This window comes from Dendrobates tinctorius, unplaced genomic scaffold, assembly GCF_039654945.1.
Source record: "Dendrobates tinctorius isolate UK_male_01 unplaced genomic scaffold, ASM3965494v1 ptg000039l, whole genome shotgun sequence".
Lineage (NCBI taxonomy): Eukaryota > Metazoa > Chordata > Amphibia > Anura > Dendrobatidae > Dendrobates > Dendrobates tinctorius.
Window position 1 is genome coordinate 16,852,119 of NW_027361707.1, and position 24,076 is coordinate 16,876,194.

The window sequence follows — 24,076 nt, forward strand, 5'->3', positions numbered from 1 at the left end:
GCATTTTATGTTTCTGGAGCAGACGGCACGTTACATAACTTCCTGGGCTTCATCCGTTTTGGGAATACCAGCAAAAAAAAAATAAAAAGATAAAATCTATTTTTGGGCTTTGATTCAAAATAATGAACAATAGAAAATAAAATAAGCCGTAGTACTGGATCTAATTTTTTAAAACTGTTATATATTGGTGGAACAGTCCAACAAGGCTGGGGCTACAGGGCGACTTTGGTTGCGATACCAAAGCTCGGTAGGTGTCGTTGCTCTATCACTGTGCAATATGTGTGAATGGGGACCTTGAGGGTCCTGCAACCATGACAAGAAGACCAGTTGCATCAGATTTTTTGGGACTTGCTCGTTGTAGCACCCTGGGGCTTGCAATGCAGCCACACTCACTGGTAAGGCGCTGTTAATTTCCAGCAACAACTAATGAACTTTGGCCAAGTGTCGTAGCCAAAGTCGCCGTGTAGCCCCAGCCTAAAGTAAGAAGATGAATGCTGTAAGAACTGAATGCTATTGTTGCTTGGTGGCCATTTGTCCTAAAGCCAAAAACTTGAGCAACCAAAGATGGGCAGTTTGCTAATGGAGAGTAGGCGGCAAATCCCTAGCAACCAGTCTGTCCTAAATCACCCACTTTATATAGAAAAGCTGGACTGACATTACAGATGTAGAATCGCTCATCGGCTATCTATGCTATTCGCATAGCTCAGCTGTACTCATTCCCTCCCATTAACATCCATCAAGTTGGAGGTGACTTCAAATGAATGATGATAGCAATGAAGGGGAAACAACTTAGTAACGATCATTCCCTGCCTTCCCCTTTTCAATTTGTATTATTAAAGGGAATACATCATCAAAAAATGATGATAATATTCTTAAAATATTCAAGTTTTCTATAATTCACGTAGCAGCTTTGCTGTATAGATTGGGACAGAATATGCAGAGTCTTATGCAATACTCACACCCAGCATGGACTGTGATGCATGGACTGTCCACAGGTCTGCTGATATATATGAGGCTGTCAAATTTCGTGTCTTATAGAACCCTGGATTTTGGTCCGTGTTGACACATGGATGTGTGAATGTAGCTTTAAAGTGATTTGTCTAATACACTGTTTATATGCCTTAGGCCGGGGTCACACTTGTGAGAAATTCGCACAAGGCTCGCGACTCAATACCTGGCACTGCCGCCGACACTCGAACCAGAGAGCTCAGCTGCATAGAAATACATGCAGCCGCACACTCCGGTCCCAGGTGCCAGCGGCAGTGCCGGGAATTGAGACATGAGACTTGCTCGAGTTTCTCGCAAGTGTGACTTCTGCCTTAGAAGGGCAATTGACATCATCGAGGAGTGTTCTCCACTCAGAACCCTTCCTGTATGACTGATAATGGAGAGTCACTGTAATAGAGGCCACTCACCAACATCAGCTATTTGGCTTGGGCACCTGAAACAATGGCGTTACCTCTAATAATGGCATTTCCTTTGGCATCCTAAGTCTTGAAGACACTTGGCTCATCATGAATTTTGGCAAACCATTTGCCAAAATAAGAAATCTTTGCCTTTTATAAGCTGGAATAGATTTCTTCTAGAAGTTATGGCACATTATAGTGTATCTGGTGGGTCGCGGGTGGCCAGGCCCTTCTTGATAATCACTAGCCATCATTTAAAATTAAAGTGGCCTGCTGGTGTATGAATGCAAAAAGATGAATTTTTGAGACGTAACGCTTTGTGTAAAAAAAAAAAAGTAAATTATTTTATTCCAGTTTTCCAGCTTAAAAGCCTTGTTGCTCATGTGTAACTTAAATGTAATAATAAAACTAAATTAAATAAAAAGATAAATCAACTTACCTCCATTCTGCGCTTTAACCACTCGGTGCGGTAAAGAAGGAAAAAAATGGCGCACGTCAATAAGAATGATATGATTAAGGCAATGAAAAATCCAGCTGCGTGTAGACCATGGTCAGGCACCACCTTGGGAGATAATGGACAAGGTAGAACATGTTTCATTAGCGTTACCATGAAGCAATGTAGGAAATATCAATAATCTGTAAAATACCATTTGGAACTTGGCCCATGGTTCTACAATTAAAGGGTTATATTCCAAAGGATAGGTGATAACTTGCTCTCCCCATAGAGAAGGAAAGGAGCTTTTGAGAGCATGCGCCATATTTTCAAGAACCGCTCTTAAGTGTGTTGACCCTCATCAATCTTTAAGTTCTCTCTTAGCCTTTGGAACTTTATTCCAAAGGACCCTAAAGATGGTAGAAGTGATTCACCTGGTACCAGATCCATTGCTTTATGGGGTGTAGAGGATGAATTTGTATCTAAATCAGATCTGGGCAATGTCTGGCCCTCTGACAGCCCCAGTCCGGCCCGTGGACCAAGACAGTCGAGGGGCTGGAAAACAGAGGCCCATTGGCCACACCATGCCCGCACGCTCTCTGTCTCCATTTGCGCCGACTTCATTGGTGGAGGAGGAGCCTCCGGCCACTTGATCCCCCAATCAGCACGTGAAACAGCTGACCTGATGATGTCATTTCATCGCATCATCTGTGTACCGCAGAAAGTCTGCACACCGGAAACAGGAACAGAAGCAGAGCGCAGTGGAACGGTACTGATGTGAGTATGTGGCTTTCTTTTTTTCATGTGTATGGGATATTTAAGTGGGCATGGCGAGGCTAAGGGGGCCTCATTGAGGACATGGGGAAGCTATGGGGCTCATGCTGTATATGGGGAGGCTGTGTGGGGCTCATGCTGCATATGGGGAGGCTGTGTGGGGCTCATGCTGCATATGGGGGATGCTGTGTGGGGCTCATGCTGTATATGGGGGAGGCTGTGTGGGGCTCATGCTGTATATGGGAGAGGCTGTTTGGGGCTCATACGATAAATAGGAGGATGTCAGCATACTTAATTCTACTCAATATTAAGTGATACTATTAATATAATTATCAATAATATAATTATTATAATATATTGATATTAATATTGAACAGAATTTCAACCTATTGGCTTGGCCTCCACAACAGTCACTGTCTCTCATATGGAAAATTAATTGCCCATCCCTGATCTAGAGCCTAATGTCTGGAGGCAAATCTCCAATAACACATAGGGGATCATCTACATGGCATAAATGTTGGAGCGCCCTGGTAAAAATCAAGATTGTTAAAAAGGTTATTCCACTAACAACATTTATCACATTATCACTTGATATGTGATACATTGCATGATCATTGGGGATTAGTGATGAACGAGTAGCATCGTTGCTCGGGTCTCCCCGAGCATGCTCGAGTGTCCTCCGAGTATTTTGGCGTGCTCGGAGATTTAGTTGTCGTCGTCTCAGCTGCATGATTTGCGACTTGTAGACAGGCTGAATACATATGGGAATTCCCTAACAAACAGACATTCCACATATGTATTCAAGCTGTCTAGCAGCCGCAAATCATGCAGCTGAGACGACGAAAACTAAATCTCCAAGCATGCCAAAATACTCGGAGGCCACCCAAGCAACAAGTTTACATGCTCATCACTATGGGGGATCCAAATTGGACACCCACCAATTTTGAGAAAGGGAGTTCCATGTCCCTAGTTTCAATAGAGCAGTGGTAAAAAAAAATACACCATCGCTCTATTTATTGGCTGTGGGTCTAACAGAGATGGTCACCTACATTGATAAAGTTACTTCTATTATTCCCATAGACAATCATTAGAGTGATAGTTTTGCAGAGTCACAACTGTTTATAAACCCCATATGTTTTTACAGCTGTATGTAAAAAATGCTTAGAAGTGTTGTCCACTTTGAAAAATCATTATTTAGAAGGGTTTTGCAGAGTTTGTCAGAAACATGGGAGCTCCACTGACGGGACTAACAACATTTATCAACTATTCACATGGTTGATCGATGGGGATTCAAATTTTAAGACACCAATTTAAAAAGAGGGTGATCCATGATGACAATTTCAATAGAGTAGTAGTCTTCGAAAGCGCACTGTCACTCCATTTATTGTCTATGAGACTGACCAAGATGACCGTATACAGCCCTCAACAATCTTGGTCCATAAAAATCGTTTTGAGGCCTAGTTTTGGAGGTTCAACACTGTTGATAAACTACCTTTAAAGAGAACCTGTCATCAGGATCAGACATAAACTAAAGATATGGGCATAAAGGCATTTTTCAGCTGATTTAATAGATACCATCACTGTGTAAATATGCATGATGAGCTGAGATTGCAATTTGCGCACGCGCCGACACCCGTACCATTTTCCTGTAGCCTGCCCCGAGGTTAATGTGCACATGAAATCAGCAGAATATGCCTATATATTTAGTTTTGCATGCCTGATCATAATGACAGGCTAGTTTTCTAGAAAAATCAATTATTTTTTGGCAGAATTATGAAAGCTTTAGCTAAAACACCAGGTACACCTCTGCAAGCAAAAATATGGGGGATGCATTTACCAAATCCACTTTAAAGTCTGTATAAAGGACATAGGCAGATTTTTCAAAGGTTTAAAATTATAGCAGACGTTAATTAGGGAATTTAACCATAGGCTCTCTAAATTTTGTAAGTGAGTGAAAACCTTAAAAAAACAATTCATTCAATAATACATGTGAGGCATTGAACAAAAAAGCTATGCTTTAAAATGTGATCTATGTGCCCCCTATGATTTTTTTTTCCCGTGATCTGTGCCCCCTAGCTATATGCCCCCCGTGATCTCTGTGCCCCCAGCTATGTGCACCCCTGTGATATCTGTGGCTCCCAGCTTTGTGCCCCCTGTTATCTATATGCCCCCCTGCTATGTACCCCCTGTGATGTTTGTGCTCCCATGTGCCCCCTGTGATCTGTCACCCAAAGCTATGTGCCCTCCAGCTATATGCACCCCTGTGATCTCTGTGCCCCACCCCTGTGATCTTCATGTCACCCCTCTGTGACCTGTACCCCCCGGTGATCTATGAGCCTTACCGACGATCCCTGTCCCCCTCAGTGCTATATATCCCCCCACAGCTGTATGTGCCCCCCAAGTGATGTGCATTTTTCCCAGTGCTGCATTTACCCCGAAAGTGCTATATATCCCCCTGAGTACTGTATATCATACCACCTGTGATATATATAGCCCCCAGTGATGGAGAAGCAGCTCCAGCCGTCACATTAAGGGTGATTACTGTAATTAATTGCTTGACTAAATATAGCGGGGTAATTTTCAAGGTGGTCATTTTTGTGTAGCCCTTGAATGTTGGTAGAAATTTCCAAATGGCCTCCGGATGGAAAAAGGTTCCCCATCCCTGCATTAAATCATCAGTTTGGTTTTTCAGTCCTTGGAAGTCAACAATAATGTACCCACTAACAGCAAACAGAGATCTTGTTAAAGTCAAGAAGTTAATACACAAGTACACATAAACCAACCCTTTACTGTCACGGGGCAGTAAGGGGAAAACAGAAGATGTGGAACCGGGGCCCCTGAACTGCCCCTAAGGCTAAGGGGTTGCCCTGTCTTTCCTTAACTTGGGGGTACACTTAAAGGTAGTGAGGCCCAAGTCCCCAACCTGTCCCTGTCTCCTGTTTAGCCCTGAGCTAAACCCCCAACCCCCTCCCCAGGAGTTGAGACAGGGAAAAATGTACTACACAAAAGACCCAAAGGAAAGATACAACAGACAGGGTAAAATAAAATAAAACTTAGCTTGCTCTGCTGCAATGCTCCTGGACAGCAGAGATAGCCACTTGACAACAGCAAACAACTGAAGCACCACAGAACTCAGCTCCTGAACTCCAGCTTGGTTGGTCTCCCAAGAGCAAGTGTATAACCAACAGTGATTTCCAGCACCTGAACTCCTTTTATAGGAAGGAGGGGGAGAAGTTACCACCTGCATAAATATTTAATCACATGCAGATTCCCTGCAGTAACCCCGGCAGCCACCGGGGGGGAAAATACATTAGCAGACCAACTACAGTTGTAGTAAACCCCAGCGGCCACTGGGGGCAAAAGCTCATATTAAACACCCGATGGGCGAAAAGAGAAAAAGGTTTAAATGTGAGGAAATCCAGACCTGTCACAGATCCAAGAAATGGATCATGACAGTACCCCTCCCACAAGGAGGGGCCTCTGGACCCTCAACCAAGTGCCTCACCGAAAAAAAACCCTATGATGAGGACGCCTGGACACAGTTGAGTTTACCTAGATAAACACCTGACTCACAGGTTTATGGCAAATGTGGTTATATACATGTTCCGGAGGCGGCACACATCTCCAGAGCGCCAACCTGGGGAACGAATTGTGTATGGGCATGACATAGGGTAACTCCAGCTGGTAGGTCGCTGGGCCGAAAATGGCGGACACCCGATGAGGACTGATAACTCGAGAGTTCCAGAATCCAGCAGCACACTTCCACCGGATGTGACTGGTGAAGACCCATACAAACTCGTTCACACACAGGGCCGGACCTGAACGTTTAATACCACTCATGCGTCTGCCACAAAATGGTGAACTCGTTGAAGGACTGACAACAGAGGCATCCCCCTGTGTCACCACACTCACACCCCCACGATTTTCAGCGGAAACCACCACCTTCCGCTGACCTCTCCTCCTACGAGGACTCCGACTACCAGGGTTAGCTACTGGTGAGGGTTGAGACTGGTCCCTACTCCCGGGCAGCACCTCTGCTGCCCCTACTGAGGAAGAAGGGAACGGTTGTAGCAAGACGTGAAGACAGTTGCCCCAGCTGACAACTTCCCCAGACTGCCAATCTATCACCGGGTTGTGTTTCTTTAACCAAGGGAGGCCTAGAACGATGGGTGATGGTATTCTGCCCAAGACGTAGCATGACAGGGACTCCTCATGATGAGTCCCTATACGAAGATGTCCCTCTAACACTCTTGCACCCCTCCAATCTATTCTTAACGCTGCTGCCCGACTAATCCACCTGTCCCCCCGCTATTCCCCGGCCTCTCCCCTCTGTCAATCCCTGCACTGGCTCCCCATTACCCAAAGACTCCAGTTCAAAACCCTAACCATGACAAACAAAGCCATCCACAACCTGAGTCCTCTTTATATCTGTGACCTATTCTCCCGGTACTTACCTGCATGAAACCTCTGAACATCACAAGATCTCCTTCTGTACTCCCCTCTTATCTCCTCTTCCCACAATCGCATACAAGATTTCTCCCGCGCATCCCATCTACTCTGGAACTCTCTACCACAACATATCAGACTCTCGCCTACCATGGAAACCTTCAAAAAGAACTTGAAGACCCACCTCTTCCGACAAGCCTACAACTTGCAGTAACCACCGATCCACCAAACCGCTGCACGACCAGCTCTACCCTCGCCTACTGTATCCTCACCCATCCCGTTGTAGATTGTGAGCCCTCGCGGGCAGGGTCCTCTCTCATCCTGTACCAGTCGTGACTTGTATTGTTTAAGATTACTGTACTTGTATGTATTATGTATGCCCCTCCTCACATGTAAAGCGCCATGGGATAAATGGCGCTATAATAATAAATAATAATAATAATAATTGTCCTCGACTTGGGTAAGGCTCCCCTGGCTTAGTGGGACAGAGTCAATGGCCTGGACATTTAAGGGATTGGCTAGCGTCCTACACCTGAGGCCATGGGTCTCGACAAAGTGGGCATCTACCAGGTTGACTCCAGCTCCACTGTCCACAAGTACTGGAAGGCCCTCAGTTTCCCCACCCACCGTAAGCTCTGCCGATAGGGTACACTGAGGGGAAAAAATGCAGGAAATATACACTCCCTGGTTGTCTCCCTCCTCACGACCAGGGGGAGGCTGCTTCTTCGGTGGTATAAAAAAGGGGGAGACAGAAGCGCACAATAAGGTCTTATCCAATGATATAAACGTTTCACAGATATGGATCCACTCACCTGGTTCAGTTGTGTGGAACACAACAACCATAAGCAGAAATGGGTAGGATCCGATGAACTGCACCAATCAGCCGGTCAATAGAATTGCATATATAGGAAGGAGAGAGGTCCGGCTTTCAGGATCGCGCTGTTCCAGTCCAAAGTTCACAAGGAGTTAATCCAAGGACCAAGCAGTGATTATAACTTTCTTTTTATTCCATAAACTCTACGCGTTTCGTGTACACACTGTACACTTCCTCAAGAGCAAAGTTACCAAAGGTCCTTGGATTAACTCCTTGTGAACTTTGGACTGGAACAGCACGATCCTGAAAGCCGGACCTCTCTTCGGTGGTATGGAAGACTTGGCACACACTGGGCAGACTCCTATAAAATGGCCAGTCTGCCCACAGTAAAAACATGCCACCACACCTCGGCGAACCGCAGGCAACCCCTTTTTGGAAACCACTACTCCAAGCTGCATGGGTTCCTCCGATTGTTCAGGTGTCTCCTCCTCCCTAGCAAGGACTATAGGGGGCACATATGATGCATGTCTCTCCCTGAGGCATCTATCCACCCGGATGGCAAGGGACATGGCGGCCTCCAGCGACCTGGGGGCAGCGTACTGCACCAGAGTATCCTGCAAATTCGGAGACAGACCCTGCACAAAATGACTCCTCAGTGCAGGGTCATTCCACTGCGTGTCAGTGACCCACCTCCTGAACTCTGCGCAGTACTCCTCAACAAGCCGGCCTCCCTGCTTGATCTTACGGAGTCGGGATTCCGCCAGGGAGACGCCATCAGAATCACCATACACCAGCGCCAGAGCAGTAAAAAACCTGTCTACTGACCGTAAAGATGGCGAACCGGTCAGTAGGGAGAAAGCCAAGGTCTGGGGATCACCCCTAAGCAGGGAGACAATAATTCCCACGTGCTGTTCTTCACTCCCTGAAGAGCGGGGGCGAAGCCTAAAATATAATTTACAGGCCTCCTGAAACACAATAAACTTGTCTCTCCCATCAGAAAACTTGTCCGGGAGAGAGATCTTAGGTTCTGGTTGGGCCTCTACCTGAGCTGAGGCCCAGGTCCCAACCAACTGCTGCAGTTGTTCCACCATCTCACCTCGCAACAGCTTAAACTCATCGGTGAGAGACTGTAGCATTTGGGCGAAGGCCAGCATTTGGGCCATGGCTCAGCAGGCAGAATGTGAGGGTTGGTTATAATGTCACAGGGCAGTAAGGGGAAAACAGAAGATGTGGAACCGGGGCCCCTGAACTGCCCCTCAGGCTAAGGGGTTGCCCTGTCTTTCCTTAAGTTGGGGGTACACTTAAAGGTAGTGAGGCTCAAGTCCCCAACCTGCCCCTGCCTCCTGTTTAGCCCTGAGCTAAACCCCCAACCCCCTCCCCAGGAAGTGAGACAGGGAAAAGTGTACTACACAAAAGACCCAAAGGAAAGATACGACAGGGTAAAATAAAATAAAACTTAGCTTGCTCTTCTGCAATGCTCCTGGACAGCAGAAATAGCCGCTTGACAACAGCAAACAAATGAAGCACCAAAGAACTCAACTCCTGAACTCCAGCTTGGTTAGTCTCCCAAGAGCAGGTGTATAACCAACAGTGGTTTCCAGCACCTGAACTCCTTTTATAGGAAGGAGGGGGAGAAGCTACCACCTGCATAAATAATTAATCACATGCAGTTTTCCTGCAGCCAACAGGGGGAATATACATCAGCAGATCAACTACAGTTGTAGTAAACCCCAGCAGCCACCGGGGGCAAAAACTCATATTAAACACCCGATGGGCGAAAAAAGAAAAAGGTTTAAATGTGAGGAAATCCAGACCTGACCCAGATCCAAGAAATGGATCGTGACATTTCCATTTCCATCAGTTCTCGAAGAAAGAAGAATACACTCAACACACTGTGCGTCTGTAAACACAAGGGATGAGAAGAACTTCAAAGACGGCCACCTCGTGAGAAGTCCTGCCGGAGCGCACACTGATGGAAGCATGCCTTGTGTGTGCCGATGCTTTGAACAAATCTAACGATAAATGTTTCACGACAAATCTAAAAATTGGACAAGTCTAGCATCTTCACACCTGGACACTGCATAATTAAACACAAGAATGTTAATAATAACTACCGGTATAATATGCCCCTTACCATGGAAGCAGCAGACATAACTCTTCCTTTATATACAGATGCGGACAAAAGTTTTGAGACTGACATAAATTTTGGTTTTGCTGTTTCAGTTTTTATAGTGAATGTAAAAAACTTGCAAAGTCATTCCTTGTCATGAAAATCAACTTAATCACAAAACCTAATTTTCACTGAATTTTAGCTTTGTCACAAAACAACCTGCTTAAATCATTTCAGTGATGTTATCAGCTAAGAAAAAAGTTTTAATGAGAATAAGGCAGCTGATATTACTCTGTCATGCTGATGTAATTATAAGAGCAGACTGGTTGCTTTAAGGTGCTTGAAATCATTGTCTTTTTTCAGTTTATCATGGATACTTCCATGGATACATGCAGTCAACATTGTTTTGCATCAACAATGCTTTACAGGTAAGGACATTGCAGCCTGTAAGATTGCCTATAAATCAGTAATTTACCGGATCATCAAAAACCTCAAATAAAAAGATTCAATAGCTGTGAAGAAGGCTTCAGAAAACTCCAGAAAGTTTACCAAGTGCTAGGACCATCTCTGAACACGGATTCATTTACAGGATCAGTCTAACACCAGTGCAGAGCTTGCTCAGGAATGGCAGCAGGTATGTGTCAGTTCATCAGCACACACAGTGACGCGAAAACTTGTGGAGCCTGGCCTGGTGTCAAGATGGTCAGTAAAGAAGCCACTTCAAGAAAAATATCAAGGACAGATTGACTTTCTGCAAGAAGTACAGGGATTGGACTGCAGAGGACTGAGGTAAAATTATTTTCTCTGATGATTGTTTGGGATATTTCAAAGACTGAATATTTGAAGGAGAAAAGATGAGGACCACAATGAGTCCTGTGTCTTTCCAAAAGTAAAGCATCCTAAGACCATTCATGTGTGGGAGCTATTCATCCATGGAGGGAGCTCACTCACAATTCCACCTAAGAACACAGCCATGAATAATTAATATGGTCTAAACTTCATCCAAGAACAACTTCTCCCAATGATCCAGGAGAAATTTGGTGATATTTCGAAGACTGAATATCTGAAGAAGAAAAGATGAGGACCACCATGAGTCCTGTGTCTTTCCAAAATCAAAGCATCCTGAGACCATTCATGTGTGGAGGCTTTTCATCCATGGAGTGGGCTTACTCACAATTCTACCTAAGATAACTGCCATTAATAAAGAATGTGGTCTAAACTTCATCCAAGACCAACTTCTCTCAATGATCCAGGAGAAATTTGGTGAAATTTCGAAGACTGAATATCTGAAGAAGAAAAGATGAGCACCACCATGAGTCCTGTGTCTTTCCAAAAGTAAAGCATCCTGAGACCATTCAGGTGTGGGGGCTTTTCATCCATGGAGTGGGCTTACTCACAATTCTACCTAAGGTAACTGCCATTAATAAAGAATGTGGTCTAAACTTCATCCAAGACCAACTTCTCTTTATGATCCAGGAGCAATGGTGATGAACAATGCTTTTTCCAGCATGATGGAGACCATGACACAAGTCAAAAGTGGTAGCTAAGTGGCTCTGTGAACAAAACATTGACATTGGGTTCATAACCTGTAAAATCCCCAGATCTCAATCCCAATGAGAACTTATAGTCAAACCTCAAAAAGCGGAGGACAAACAAAACAGAAATTGTGATAAACTCCATTTTGATACAGGAAAGTTGTATATCTTTGTACAATCACTGATTAGGCAAGAATGGCTGTCATCAGTCAGGATTTGGCCCCAATGCGGATATTCCGCTGCCAATGCGAAGGGCAGAGTTTTTAAATATAAGGGTCAACACTGTAAATAATGATTCGTTAGCATAAACTTAAGTTTTTGAATTTTTATTGACAAATTCATTATCAAATTCTGGTAATCGTTTTCAAGAAGCACTATGTAGAAACAGGATTTCAATTTTCCCTGTATGAGTCATCACTGCAAAAGTCCCTGGTAGGGAGTGGAGGGAGCAGCTGGGTCAGGAGGTGAAGATGGGGATGACTCATGCAGGAAAAAGAAACTTCCTGTTTCTACACAGACAAAGAGAAAAGAGGAGAATTAACTGGGTAGAAAGGCAAAGTGAGCAATTGTAAATACACAGTGCTGTTTAACATGATGACTGCAATATACTAAGAGGATAAAACTTTGATGAAAGTGCTTTTTTTCAGTAACCATTGAAACATCTGACAAAAAAATGTAAAAGCACTAAAGCAGCAAATTTTATGAAAGCCAAAATTTGTGTCATTCTCAAAACTTTTGGCCACAACTGTGCTTTACATATACAGCAAAAGGTGGAAGTGAAATTATACAAAGTAAACATCAGTATAAAATGTGGGATCTTCTCTGATATAAAGAAAAAGTGTGAAAAGCTAACACTCAAGAGGTAATGAGCATTTAAAGTTGAGTTCACAAACACTTTGAATGGGAGTATCTTTAAAATTACCAATTCCTGTCAGCTCTAACAAAAAATGTAGGTTTTTGTGCCTTTTAGATGGAGAAAAGGGTGTTCTAATAGTGTCTTTTTTGTTAAATTTCCCCTTTTTTCAAGTTAACTTTGTTTTGTCTGGTTTTTTTTGGTTTGGCACTATGGGCATGATTTTCCATATTCAGATTTTTTCGGCTTAATTATAATTTCCAACTTTTCGTAACATTGCTGAATCGTTGCACAATTGTACCTTATTATCCTATCGAAGTACAAAATTTGACTGTTTTCATTTTTTTGCACAGTTGAAGGCAAAAAAACAACAAAGGCGTACATAGAAGTCATTGGGCCCCATAGCAGAAGACTAATTCACTCCCCATAGTCCTCCATATAATATACTGCACAGCCCATAGTCCTCCATACAGTATAATATACAGTCCATAGGTCTCATATAGTATAATGCACAGCCCACAGTCCTCAATATAGTATAATGCACAGTACATAGGTCTCATATAGTATAATGCACAGTCCATTGTCCTCCATAAAGTATAATACACCTCAAGGTCAGCTATAAAGTATAATGCACAGCCCATAGTCCTCCATAAAGTATAATGCACAGCACATAGTCCTCCATAAAGTATAATGCACAGCCCATAGTTCTCCATAAAGTATAATGCACAGCACATAGTACTCCATAAAGTATAATACACAGCCCATAGTCTTCCATAAAGTATAATGCACAGCACATAGTCATCCATAAAGTACAGTGTTACGTGCTACAGAACCACTCAGCACCCAGAATATGTTGTGCAGTTATATGTATGTATAATAGGTTCTATGTGAGATGCATGTCCCTAATGCATCAGCCCACAGGCTGCGCCCATGGGCAGAGGGGACACGATATTCTCCTTTTGTCCGCCCTCCCCCCACCTTTGTAATTCCCACAGTAAACATCGGCAGGCTCCGGCCACCTGCGGCTTTTGTAATGCATGTCTGGCCTGCCGCTTTTCTATTGGCCTGCCCTCTGTATCTGTGTGATATATTCTGTGTCCTGTGAGTAAAGTGTTGTCAGACTGGAAATACGTGGAGAAGCAGTGATCTTTTACATGCGCCCATGTAACCAAGGAATTCCAGCCAGCGTCATTCATTCAGACTCCAGCCAACGCAGAGCGGACCTCCGAAAACACGGGGTGGTACTGAAAGAGGTACCCCAGCCTGGGTAGACCCCGTTACATACAGTATAATTCACAGCCCATAGTCATCCATGCAGTACAATGCACAGCCCATAGTCATCATCCATCTAGTAGAATGCACAACCCATAGTCATCCATATAATGTAATGCAAAGCTCATACTCATCCATAAAAATTACGGAATTCTTTAATTAGGTTTTGTTTTCAAGGTGATCATTGGGTGGTAAAAATAACCTGGAAATATAATTTTCCAGGTCACTACAATTACACAGATACCAAACACGTGTGGATTTTTTTAGTTTAAGGCAGGGGTGGGGAACGTCCGGCCCGCGGGCCGTATACGGCCCGCCATATCATTTGATCAGGCCCGCAGCCGCTCCAGAGCCGCGATCGGGTACCTTGTTGCAGGAGCCAGAGGAGCACTCTTGCTCTGCTTCCTAGCCCCGTCCGCTGGATACCACGCACTGATACGTGCACACACTGACGGGGACTGAGCACGACCTGATGGACCCCAGCGGCCCCCGCGCACTGATACTAATGAAGAGGACGAGTAACTGCGCACCAGAGTGTGAGCTGCGCTGGACTGGTCTGCGGCCTGCCTCCCCGGCCTGCCTTCTTCATCACCCCAGCCTGCCATCTTCATCACCCCGGTCACCGGTGCGGTGGTGACCGTGTGCTGCTGTGTGTGCGGTGCGGGGCCTGGGGGCCATCCAGGAGTCACTGTGTTCAACACCAGGTCAGTATGTGCTGCCTAATGGGGACCTGTGCTGCCTAATGGGGACACGTGCTGCCTATTGGGGAGATGTGCTGCCTAATGGGGACCTGTGCTGCCTATTGGGGACCTGTGCTGCCTAATGGGGACCTGTGCTGCCTAATGGGGACCTGTGCTGCCTATTGGGGAGATGTGCTGCCTAATGGGGACCTGTGCTGCCTAATGGGGACCTGTGCTGCCTAATGGGAACATGTGCTGCCTAATGGGAACATGTGCTGCCTATTGGGGACCTGTGCTGCCTAATGGGAACATTTGCCTGCCTATTGGATACCTATGCTGCCTAATGGGGACCTGTGCTGCCTAATGGGGACATTTGCCTGCCTATTGGATGACTATGCTGCCTAATGGGGACCTGCGCTGCCTAATGGGGACATGTGCTGCCTAATGGGGACATTTGCCTGCCTATTGGGGACCTATGCTGCCTAATGGGGACATGTGCTGCCTAATGGGGACATGTGCTGCCTATTGGGGACCTGTGCTGCCTAATGGGGACATTTGCCTGCCTATTGGGGACCTGTGCTGCCTAATGGGGACATTTACCTGCCTATTGGGGACATTTTCCTGCCTATTGGGGGCCTGTGCTGCCTAATGGGGACCTGTGCTGCCTAATGGGGACATTGTCCTGCCTATTGGGGACAGTTACCTGCCTATTGGGGACCTGTGCTGCCTATTGGGGACCTATACTGCCTATTGGGGACCTGTTCTGTCTAATGGGGACCTGTGTTAGGCCTCTTTCACACTTCCGTTTTTGACAATCAGTCAAGATCCGCCAATTTTTTAAAAAAACGGATCCGCCATTTTTCTTTGCGGATCCGTTTTTTTCCCCATTGACTTTCATTATTGGCGGATCCTGACTGATTGCCATCCGTTGCATCCGTTTTTTTGATGATCCGCCACAATGTTAGTGTCCGTCAACATCCTCAAAGATTTCCAATCTCTCTCTCTCCTCCCCTCCTCTCCTGTGCCATCCGTTCACATCAGTTCAGAACGGATCCGCTTCTCTGCCTTTTTGGTGGATTTTAACTGATGCAAATAACTGAAGTGTGAAAGAGGCCTTAGGAGTCTGATTTCTCCCTTCTCTATGTTGAAATCTAGACCCTTACATGCTGCAGTCTCCTGCGGTTCATCTGCAGTAAAGGATTGCAGAGGAGAGTGCTTTGCGGCAACTCTCTCCAGAGGCTAAGTCCTCTGTTCCCTCCACTGAGCATGCTCATGGGACGAGCTCCCATTGGAGTTCGGGAGTCACATGCTCAGGTCCTGTGTCTAATCCTATTGGCTCCTCCTGGAGTTTGGGAAATCTCCGGAAGGTCCCGTTTGGTATAAAAAGCGCGCATGACTGTTCTGCCATGCGCTAGTATTTCATACTGCTGCTGTATGTATGGCGACGGATGCTTGGACTGGTGGCTGACTTATTATGAAACCCCTTTCCTCGGACAATACGAATGTGTGAGTGATTGGGCAGCCGCCAGTAGCAGCGCCAGCGCGCTCCAGCTATATCTGTCTCAGCAGCTAGCGTCCTGCATCGCGCCAGCGATATTGCGGAGTCTCTTCTTTGGCTTCGTTCTCACAGCGCTGTGATTGCAGTTCTCCGAGCGTTCGCAGTAGCGACGCCACGCACCTCTTTTTCACGGTAGGTCCTTTTGGGAGTAGTCCTGACGTTTAAGGCTACTCCTGTGACCTGTTAATACCGTGTTTATATCGCTGTTGTTCTGTGAGTTAAACAGACACCGCGTTTTTGTGTGCTTTAAGTTTGCAGAGCTTGCTTTGGTGTACTCTGGGTGCAGTTAACCCCGTGCACATTAACGCCACAGTGCCCTGCCTCTCTAGCAGCGGTCATATCACCTGCAGCACGGAGGACCCCGAGTGGCGAAGGCACTTTAATTATTATTTTTTTTTAGTGCCTTCCGCCACTCCTAACACCTGTGCTGTCTAATGGTGATATTTGCCTGCCTATTGGGGACCTATGCTGCCTAATGGGAACCTGTGCTGCCTATTGGGGACATTTTCCTGCCTAATGGGGACATTTACCTGCCTATTGGGGACATTTTCCTGCCTATTGGGGGCCTGTGCTGTCTAATGGGGACCTGTGCTGCCTAATGGGGACATTTTCCTGTCTATTGGGGACCTGTGCTGCCTAATGGGGACCTATGCTGCCTAATGGGGACATGTGCTGCCTAATGGGGACATGTACTGCCTATTGGGGACATTTGCCTGCCTATTGGGGACCTGTGCTGCCTAATGGGGATCTGTGCTGCCTATTGGGGACATTTTCCTGCCTATTGGGGACAGTTACCTGCCTATTGGGGACCTGTGCTGCCTATTGGGGACCTATACTGCCTAATGGGGACCTGTGCTGCTTAATGGGGACCTGTGCTGCCTAATGGGGACATTTACCTGCCTATTGGGGACATTTACCTGCCTATTGGGGGCCTGTGCTGCCTAATGGGGACCTGTGCTGCCTAATGGGGACATTTTCCTGCCTATTGGGGACAGTTACCTGCCTATTGGAGACCTGTGCTGCCTATTGGGGACCTATGCTGCCTAATGGGGACATGTGCTGCCTATTGGGGACCTGTGTTGCCTAATGGGGACATTTGCCTGCCTATTGGGGACCTGTGCTGCCTAATGGGGATCTGTGCTGACTAATGGGGACATTTACCTGCCTATTGGGGACATTTTCCTGCCTATTGGGGGCCTGTGCTGCCTAATGGGGACATTTTCCTGCCTATTGGGGACAGTTACCTGCCTATTGGGGACCTGTGCTGCCTATTGGGGACCTATACTGCCTATTGGGGACCTGTGCTGTCTAATGGGGACCTGTGCTGCCTAATGGTGACATTTGCCTGCCTAATGGGGACCTACGCTGCCTAATGGGGACCTGTGCTGCCTATTGGGGACCTGTGCTGCCTATTGGGGACATTTTCCTGCCTATTGGGGACATTTTCCTGCCTATTGGGGGACCTGTGCTGCCTATTGGGGACCTGTGCTGCCTAATGGGGACCTGTGCTGCCTAATAGTGACATTTGCCTGCCTATTGGGAACATTTACCTGCCTATTGGGGACCTCAGAGATTTAGTTTTCGTCGCCTCAGTTGCATGATTTATGGCTGCTGGACAGCCTGAATTCATGTGAGGAATGCCTGTTTGTTAAGGAATCCCCACATTTTCAGGCTGACTAGCAGCTGCAAATCATGCAAATGCGTCGACAGAAACTAAATCTCCGAGCACGCCAAAATACTCAGAGGACACCCAAGCATGCTCGTAAAAACCCGAGCAACGAGTATACTCGCTCATCATTATTAATAATTTTATGCGGCCCCCGAACGCTATTATAAAATTCCAAATGGCGCTCGACAGAAAAAAGTTTCCCCACGCCTGGTTTAAGGGGTGAAAAATAATTAGCAAAATTGTAAAAAAATGAAAAATTTGCCACAGAGTCCTGTAATGTGTTCATTTTTAAGTCAATGGAGCAGTGTGAGGGGCTTGATCTGTTATGAATTGAGTTGACATTTTTATTTATACCATTTTGGTGTAGATACGACGATTGAAAAAGTGCAGTTCTGCCAAGTTTAATTTTTTTTTTCTTGTTACACCATTTACCGGCCGGGTTAATTAATTGTCGATATGAATACAAAGAAAATTCACAGACGGGAAGTTAACAAATACGGTACTTTTATTTTTTTATGTTTTTTGGAATTTTTTTATTTTTTTAAGATTCTTATATTCTTATTTATTTATTTTTTTTACTTTTTAATTAAACCTGTGACCGTCTTATCATTTTTACTATATACAGCAATGCCACAGTATTGCAGTATATAGCAAAAATCACGGACTTCTATGGATGTCAGCCACAGACTTGTCTTCATAGTAGCACAATCATGGCAGGCACGGGGATTTTTCGCTAACCCCAAGCTGCCACATCAACCCGTTGTGTCATGGTGGTGCAGATGGTTGATTGTAACACAGCCATCAATAGCAATAATGCAGGCTCCGTTTTTGAGCCTGCGTAAAAAATCCAATAAGGAGCTCATAAGTCGGGAAAGGTTTAAACTGCAATACCAGATACAGCCATGGGTAAAAGTGGCGCTGTTTCTGGATAACCAAAGCAGATAATTGTTTGTTAACGTGAACAACTCCTAAGGCTAAACCCTTCCATGGTGTCCTCAAAACTGGACCTGGAGTTAGATGGCCGTCGTTTATAAGAAGTGGTTTATATGCAAGATACGAGTCTACAACAACCGAAAACTGCCTGATCTGAGAAATTAGTGACCCCCAAACTCTATCATGCACTAAATAAAAAAATTGGGCTTTTGGCCTGACATAGGACAAGTACATATTACAAGTGGAAGGTTACATGGGTGACTTACGTTTGAGATTTCCTTGGCGGTGAGCGAAAAAGGGGCCACAATCTTATAAGTTGTTCCGGAGATCTGTAACCAGAGGCAGAAAGGTTTCCATTATATACACTGAAGACCTGAGAACCTGAATATCTTCTAATTAACACAAAGGCTAAAAAGCTTTCACACAGATCCCTATATTATCCTACTCTGTCATATATAAGGGAAATATGCCTGGGTGAAGTGGCAAAATGCTACTTTGTTGTGACCCTTAGCAATAGTACATGGGCTCAAACTTTACCTTTCCCTCAGCTGAAAGAATGGTTCTACTCTGCATAGTGACCGTTCACTGAAGGACAGCTCATAGAAATTGTTATCTATTCTGCTTGTCAAATAAGGAGAAGAACATTTGTAGTAGATGAGCAGTATAGCTAAGAAAACTCCTTCTGCGAGAATTGATTCAGCTGCCAGAGGAGGAAGGAAACTGATTCTATTCAGATCCTGCTCCCCCTACCTATAACCAGAGGCATAGATGTGTGGTAGCTCCAAGAGAGGCAAAACAAGTTATACTTCAAACACTGTCTATTATAGTAAGAGAGATTCTGTAATGCAACAGAAAATGCAATTATACATAATTTTCTAAGTATAGTTAATTAGCAAATCATACTTGTTTTATTTAGGGAGGTGCTCACTGTCGTTCACTAAAATGATCACTGTCTTGGTAAACTGTCAGAAACCTGACCAAAATGTTAACATGACAGGTGACTGCAAGTATGTGCAATAGGAAGCTCCAAAACTGTAACCAGGAAATTGACCAGGAAATTGCTTGATAGCACCTGGTATAAGTTATCTCCAGGTCACAGTAGCCGCTCAGTGTTCAGATAGACAGGGCGTACAGCAGTGTGAGCAGCCTCTTCTTACCTGAGCACTCCTGGTATCTCCAGTATTATATCAGATAGACAGGGTGGACAACAGTGAGAGCAGCCTATTCTTACCTGAGCACTCCTGGTATCTCCAGTATTAGATCAGATAGACAGGGTGGACAGCAGTGTGAGCAGCCTATTCTTACCTGAGCACTCCTGGTATCTCCAGTATTAGATCAGATAGACAGGGTGGACAGCAGTGAGAGCAGCCTATTCTTACCTGAGCACTCCTGGTATCTCCAGTATTATATCAGATAGACAGGGTGAACAACAGTGAGAGCAGCCTATTCTTACCTGAGCACTCCTGGTATCTCCAGTATTAGAACAGATAGACAGGGTGGATAGCAGTGTGAGAAGCCTCTTCTTACCTCAGCGTTTATGGTATCTCTGGTATCTCTAGTATTACATCCGAATATCCACTGGGAGAACATCTTTGTACACATGAAACTAGGGGGCAGAGTTTCTACTGCACATTCTAACAGTTACCTGTCTTATTAACATTTGCGGACAGTGTGTCTGATTTGCTAATTAAAGGAATTTATTTATAGTAACATTTTCTTAATTTATTTTTGCTTCGGGAGAACCCTTTTGAGAAGATTGGTAACAGCATTTTTAGGATATTTGGCATAAAAATGATTCAAAGGATAACCCCTTTGATAGTCACTATGTTAATTTTTTAGTGATAATTATATATACAGTGGGTATGGAAAGTATTCAGACCCCTTTAAATGTTTCACTCTTTGTTTCATTGCAGCCATTTGGTAAATTCAAAAAAGTTTATTTTATTCTCATTAATGTACACTCCATCTTGACTGAAAAAAACCCAGAAATGTAGAAATGTTTGCAATTTTATTATAAAAGAAAAACTGGAATATCACATGGTCATAAGTATTCAGACCCTTTGCTCAGTATTGAGTAGAAGCACCCTTTTGAACTAGTACAGCCATGAGTCTTCTTGGGAATGATGCAACAAGTTTTTCACACCTGGATTTGGGGATCCTCTGCCGTTCTTCCTTGCAGATCCTCTCCAGTTCTATCAGGTTGGATGGTGAATATTGGTGGACAGCCATTTTCAGGTCTCTCCAGAGATGCTCAATTGGGTTTAGGTCAGGGCTCTGGCTGGGCCAGTCGAGAATGGTCACAGAGTTGTTCTGAAGCCACTCCTTTGTTATTTTAGCTGTGTGCTTAGCGTCATTTTCTTGTTGGAAGGTGAACCTTTGGCCAAGTCTGAGGTCCAGAGCACTCTGGAAGAGGTTTTCATCTAGGATATCTCTGTACTTGGCCACATTCATGTTTCCTCCAATTGCAACAAGTCATCCTGTCCCTGCAGCTGAAAAACACCCCCATGGCATGATGCTGCCACCACCATGTTTCTGTCAGGATCCTGTCAGCGCCGGCGTGCAGCCTCCGCTGAGCAGGGACTCACCCGCACTGTAGGGGGGCCTGGGGTCAGGTACAGCCGGAAAGTACAGATACACAGGACCTGTGGACGCTGAAGTTTAGCAAGCCGTCACAGGACCTACGGCTTTCTGAGATGGCAGGATACTATACAGAAATACTCAGAGTCAGGCAAAACGGAGGTCATACACAGAGATATCAGTAAAGTACCAGGGATGAGACAGAACGGATAGTCAGGGCCAAGCAGAAGTCAAAACCAAACAGACATAGAAGGTACCAAGCAGAATCAAAAGCAATATCCAGAGAACAGACCGAGTCATACACAAAGAATCAAGCAACCAGAACACAGCACAAACACACTCAGGGGTCACCACACTATGCCAAGGGCGAAAGTATAACTGACGGGGATGGGAGCATCCTGAGGCTATAAGAAGCCTCTCCCAGAACCAGGGAGAGGCCACAATCATAGCCCCTGGTGTGCAGGTAAGCCTGCACTGGGATCACAACCTTTAACCCCAGAAATGCCAGTCATCAGCACTGGTTCCAGACATTACTCCCACGTGTGCGAGTCAAACCCGCACTGAGATCATGACAGTTTCACTGTTGGGATTGTATTGGGCAGGTGATGAGAAGTGCCTGGTTTTCTCCACACATACCGCTTAGAATTATCACCAAAAAGTTCTATCTTCGTCTCATCAGACCAGAGAATCTTATTTCTCATAGTCTGGGAGTCCTTCATGTGTTTTTAAGCAAACTCTATGCGGACTTTCATATGTCTGGCAATGAGGAGAGGCTTCTGTTGGGCCACTCTGCCATAAAGGCCCGACTGGTGGAGGACTGCAGTGATAGTTGACTTTGTGGAACTTTGTCCCATCTCCCTACTGCATCTGTGAAGCTCAGCCAGAGTGATCTTGGGGTTCTTCTGTACGGCTCTCACCAAGGTTCTTCTACCACGATTGCTCATTTTGGCTGGACGGCTAGGTCTAAGAAAACTTCTGGTGGTCCCAAACTTCTTCCATTTAAGGATTATGGAGGCCACTGTGCTCTTAGGAACCTTGAGTACTGCAGAAATTATTTTGTAACCTTGGCCAGATATGTACCTTTCCACAATTCAGTCTCTGAGCTCCTTGGCCAGTTCCTTTGACCTCATGATTCTCATTTGGTCTGACATGCACTGTGAGCTGTGAGGTCTTGTATAGACAGGTGTGCACCTTTACAAATCAGGTCCTATCAGTTTAATTAAACACAGCTGGACCCCAATTAAGGAGTAGAACCATCTCAAGGAGGATCACAAGGAAATAGACATCATGTGACTTAAATATGAGAGTCTGATCAAAGGGTCTGAATAGTTATGATCATGTGACATTTCAGTTTTTTCTTTTTAATAAATTTGCAAAAATGTCTACATTTGTTTTTTTCAGTCAAGATGGGGAGCAGAGCGTACATTAATGAGAAAAAATGAACTTTTGTGAATTTACCAAATGGCTGCAATGAAACAAAGAGTGAAAAATTTAAAGGGGTCTGAATACTTTCCGTACCCACTGAAAAATCCATGAGTTCTTTTAAGACATTGATTGTTTTTCTAAAGATTTCTTCTGCTGTGGAAGAAAGACATGTTTGGTTAAGTTTACCTCTGAAGAGTTCTGAAAGGTTATCACAGCAGGAAGGGAGCGCATCAGCCCGGCCGTGGCCTCTTTTGTGTTTAGTGTAGCTGTGTATGATACTTGGAAGGACTCGCCGGCTGTAATATGAAAATACAAATCATAAAATTCTTCAGAAAGGCGCATGAAATCTTCCTTTCTCTCCATTTTTATACTCAGATGACATTTGGAGTCCTTCGCCCGTGCCCCATTCAGACTCCAAGTCTATTTATCCAGAATATAATGTCTGCTTTCTAGCCATGAAGGTTACCACCATGTTTTTGTATGGCTTGTTTTTTTACAGGATGAGTTGACATTTTCATTGGTCCCATTCTTAGGAACATACATTCTAAAGCGGTTTCAATTTTTTTTTTCATACTTTGAAGTGGACCTGTCGTCAGATCAAAAGTGGTAGTTCTTGTTTTTATTTTGTTCCCGCCGCTCCCCTGAGTATTAAAGTTTTAATTTAAAAAAAAAAAATCCGACATACAGTTCCAAAGACATGGGCGTTTTTTTATTTAAGGCTTTTTGTTTCTTAAAGGGAGCATGTATCGCAGGGTTGGTTTATTGGAGAGCACTCGGCCCAATTCAGCATGAGAAAAAAAAATTCGCAGCATGGTGCGAGTGGCTCCACAAATCTGATGACAAGCATCCATTCAAGTCTATGGGTGCATGCAAAATATTGGAGTGCAATCAGATATCATCCGTGTGCAGTCCCAATCATGCAGACACAGACAACGGGAAGATGAAGAAATTAAGTTCTCCGTCTACTCTGCACCAGTGCTGCGATTTTTTCATGCAAGAAAATCGGATCAAGGTAAACTGAAACTCTGTTCAATCTCTGGCAGACTTTGAGCCAAGTGTCATTAGCATAATCAATCTGATTGTCTGACATTAGAAAATATACACTCGTGTGACCCCAGCCTAAAACTGGCAGGCAATCTGCCTCTACCAGGACCTGGTGTACAAAGATGCAGGGCCATACCTATTCTAAGTACAAGGGGTTTATAATAATAATAATAATAATAAATTTTATTTCTATAGCGCCGACATATTCCGCAGCACTTTAAATTTCAGAGGGGATTTGTACAGACAATAGACAATACAGCATAACAATAATCACATACAGTAGATTATAACAAATACCAAGAGGAATGAGGGCCCTGCTCGCAAGCTTACGGTCAATGAAGAAAGAGGTAGACATGAAAGGTGGGTGGTAACAATTGCCCTGATTGTATGGACCAGCCATAATGTTAAGTGTGTAACAATACAAACATAGAGGGCTAATGGATGCATAAAGCATGTGGGAACATGATGCAGGAAATTTGGTGATGGTAAAACTTTTGGCTGTGCCACACAGGGATAGATTAGGTTAATGTGTTGAGGCGATAGGCCA

At 44.7% G+C, this 24,076-nt stretch overlaps 1 protein-coding gene across 2 annotated transcripts in view; it reads right to left on the reverse strand.

The window, feature by feature from the left end:
• EVC2 (EvC ciliary complex subunit 2) overlaps positions 1 to 24,076 on the reverse strand; it is a 226,967-nt gene that overhangs the window by 143,731 nt on the left and 59,160 nt on the right. For both annotated transcript variants that reach the window (XM_073574499.1, XM_073574500.1), the window contains 3 exons: positions 22,672 to 22,781; positions 18,750 to 18,812; positions 1,846 to 1,968 (listed from right to left, as the gene is read on the reverse strand). In XM_073574499.1, the coding sequence (XP_073430600.1) occupies positions 1,846 to 1,968; positions 18,750 to 18,812; positions 22,672 to 22,781 (296 nt within the window). The remainder of the gene's footprint in view (positions 1 to 1,845; positions 1,969 to 18,749; positions 18,813 to 22,671; positions 22,782 to 24,076) is intronic.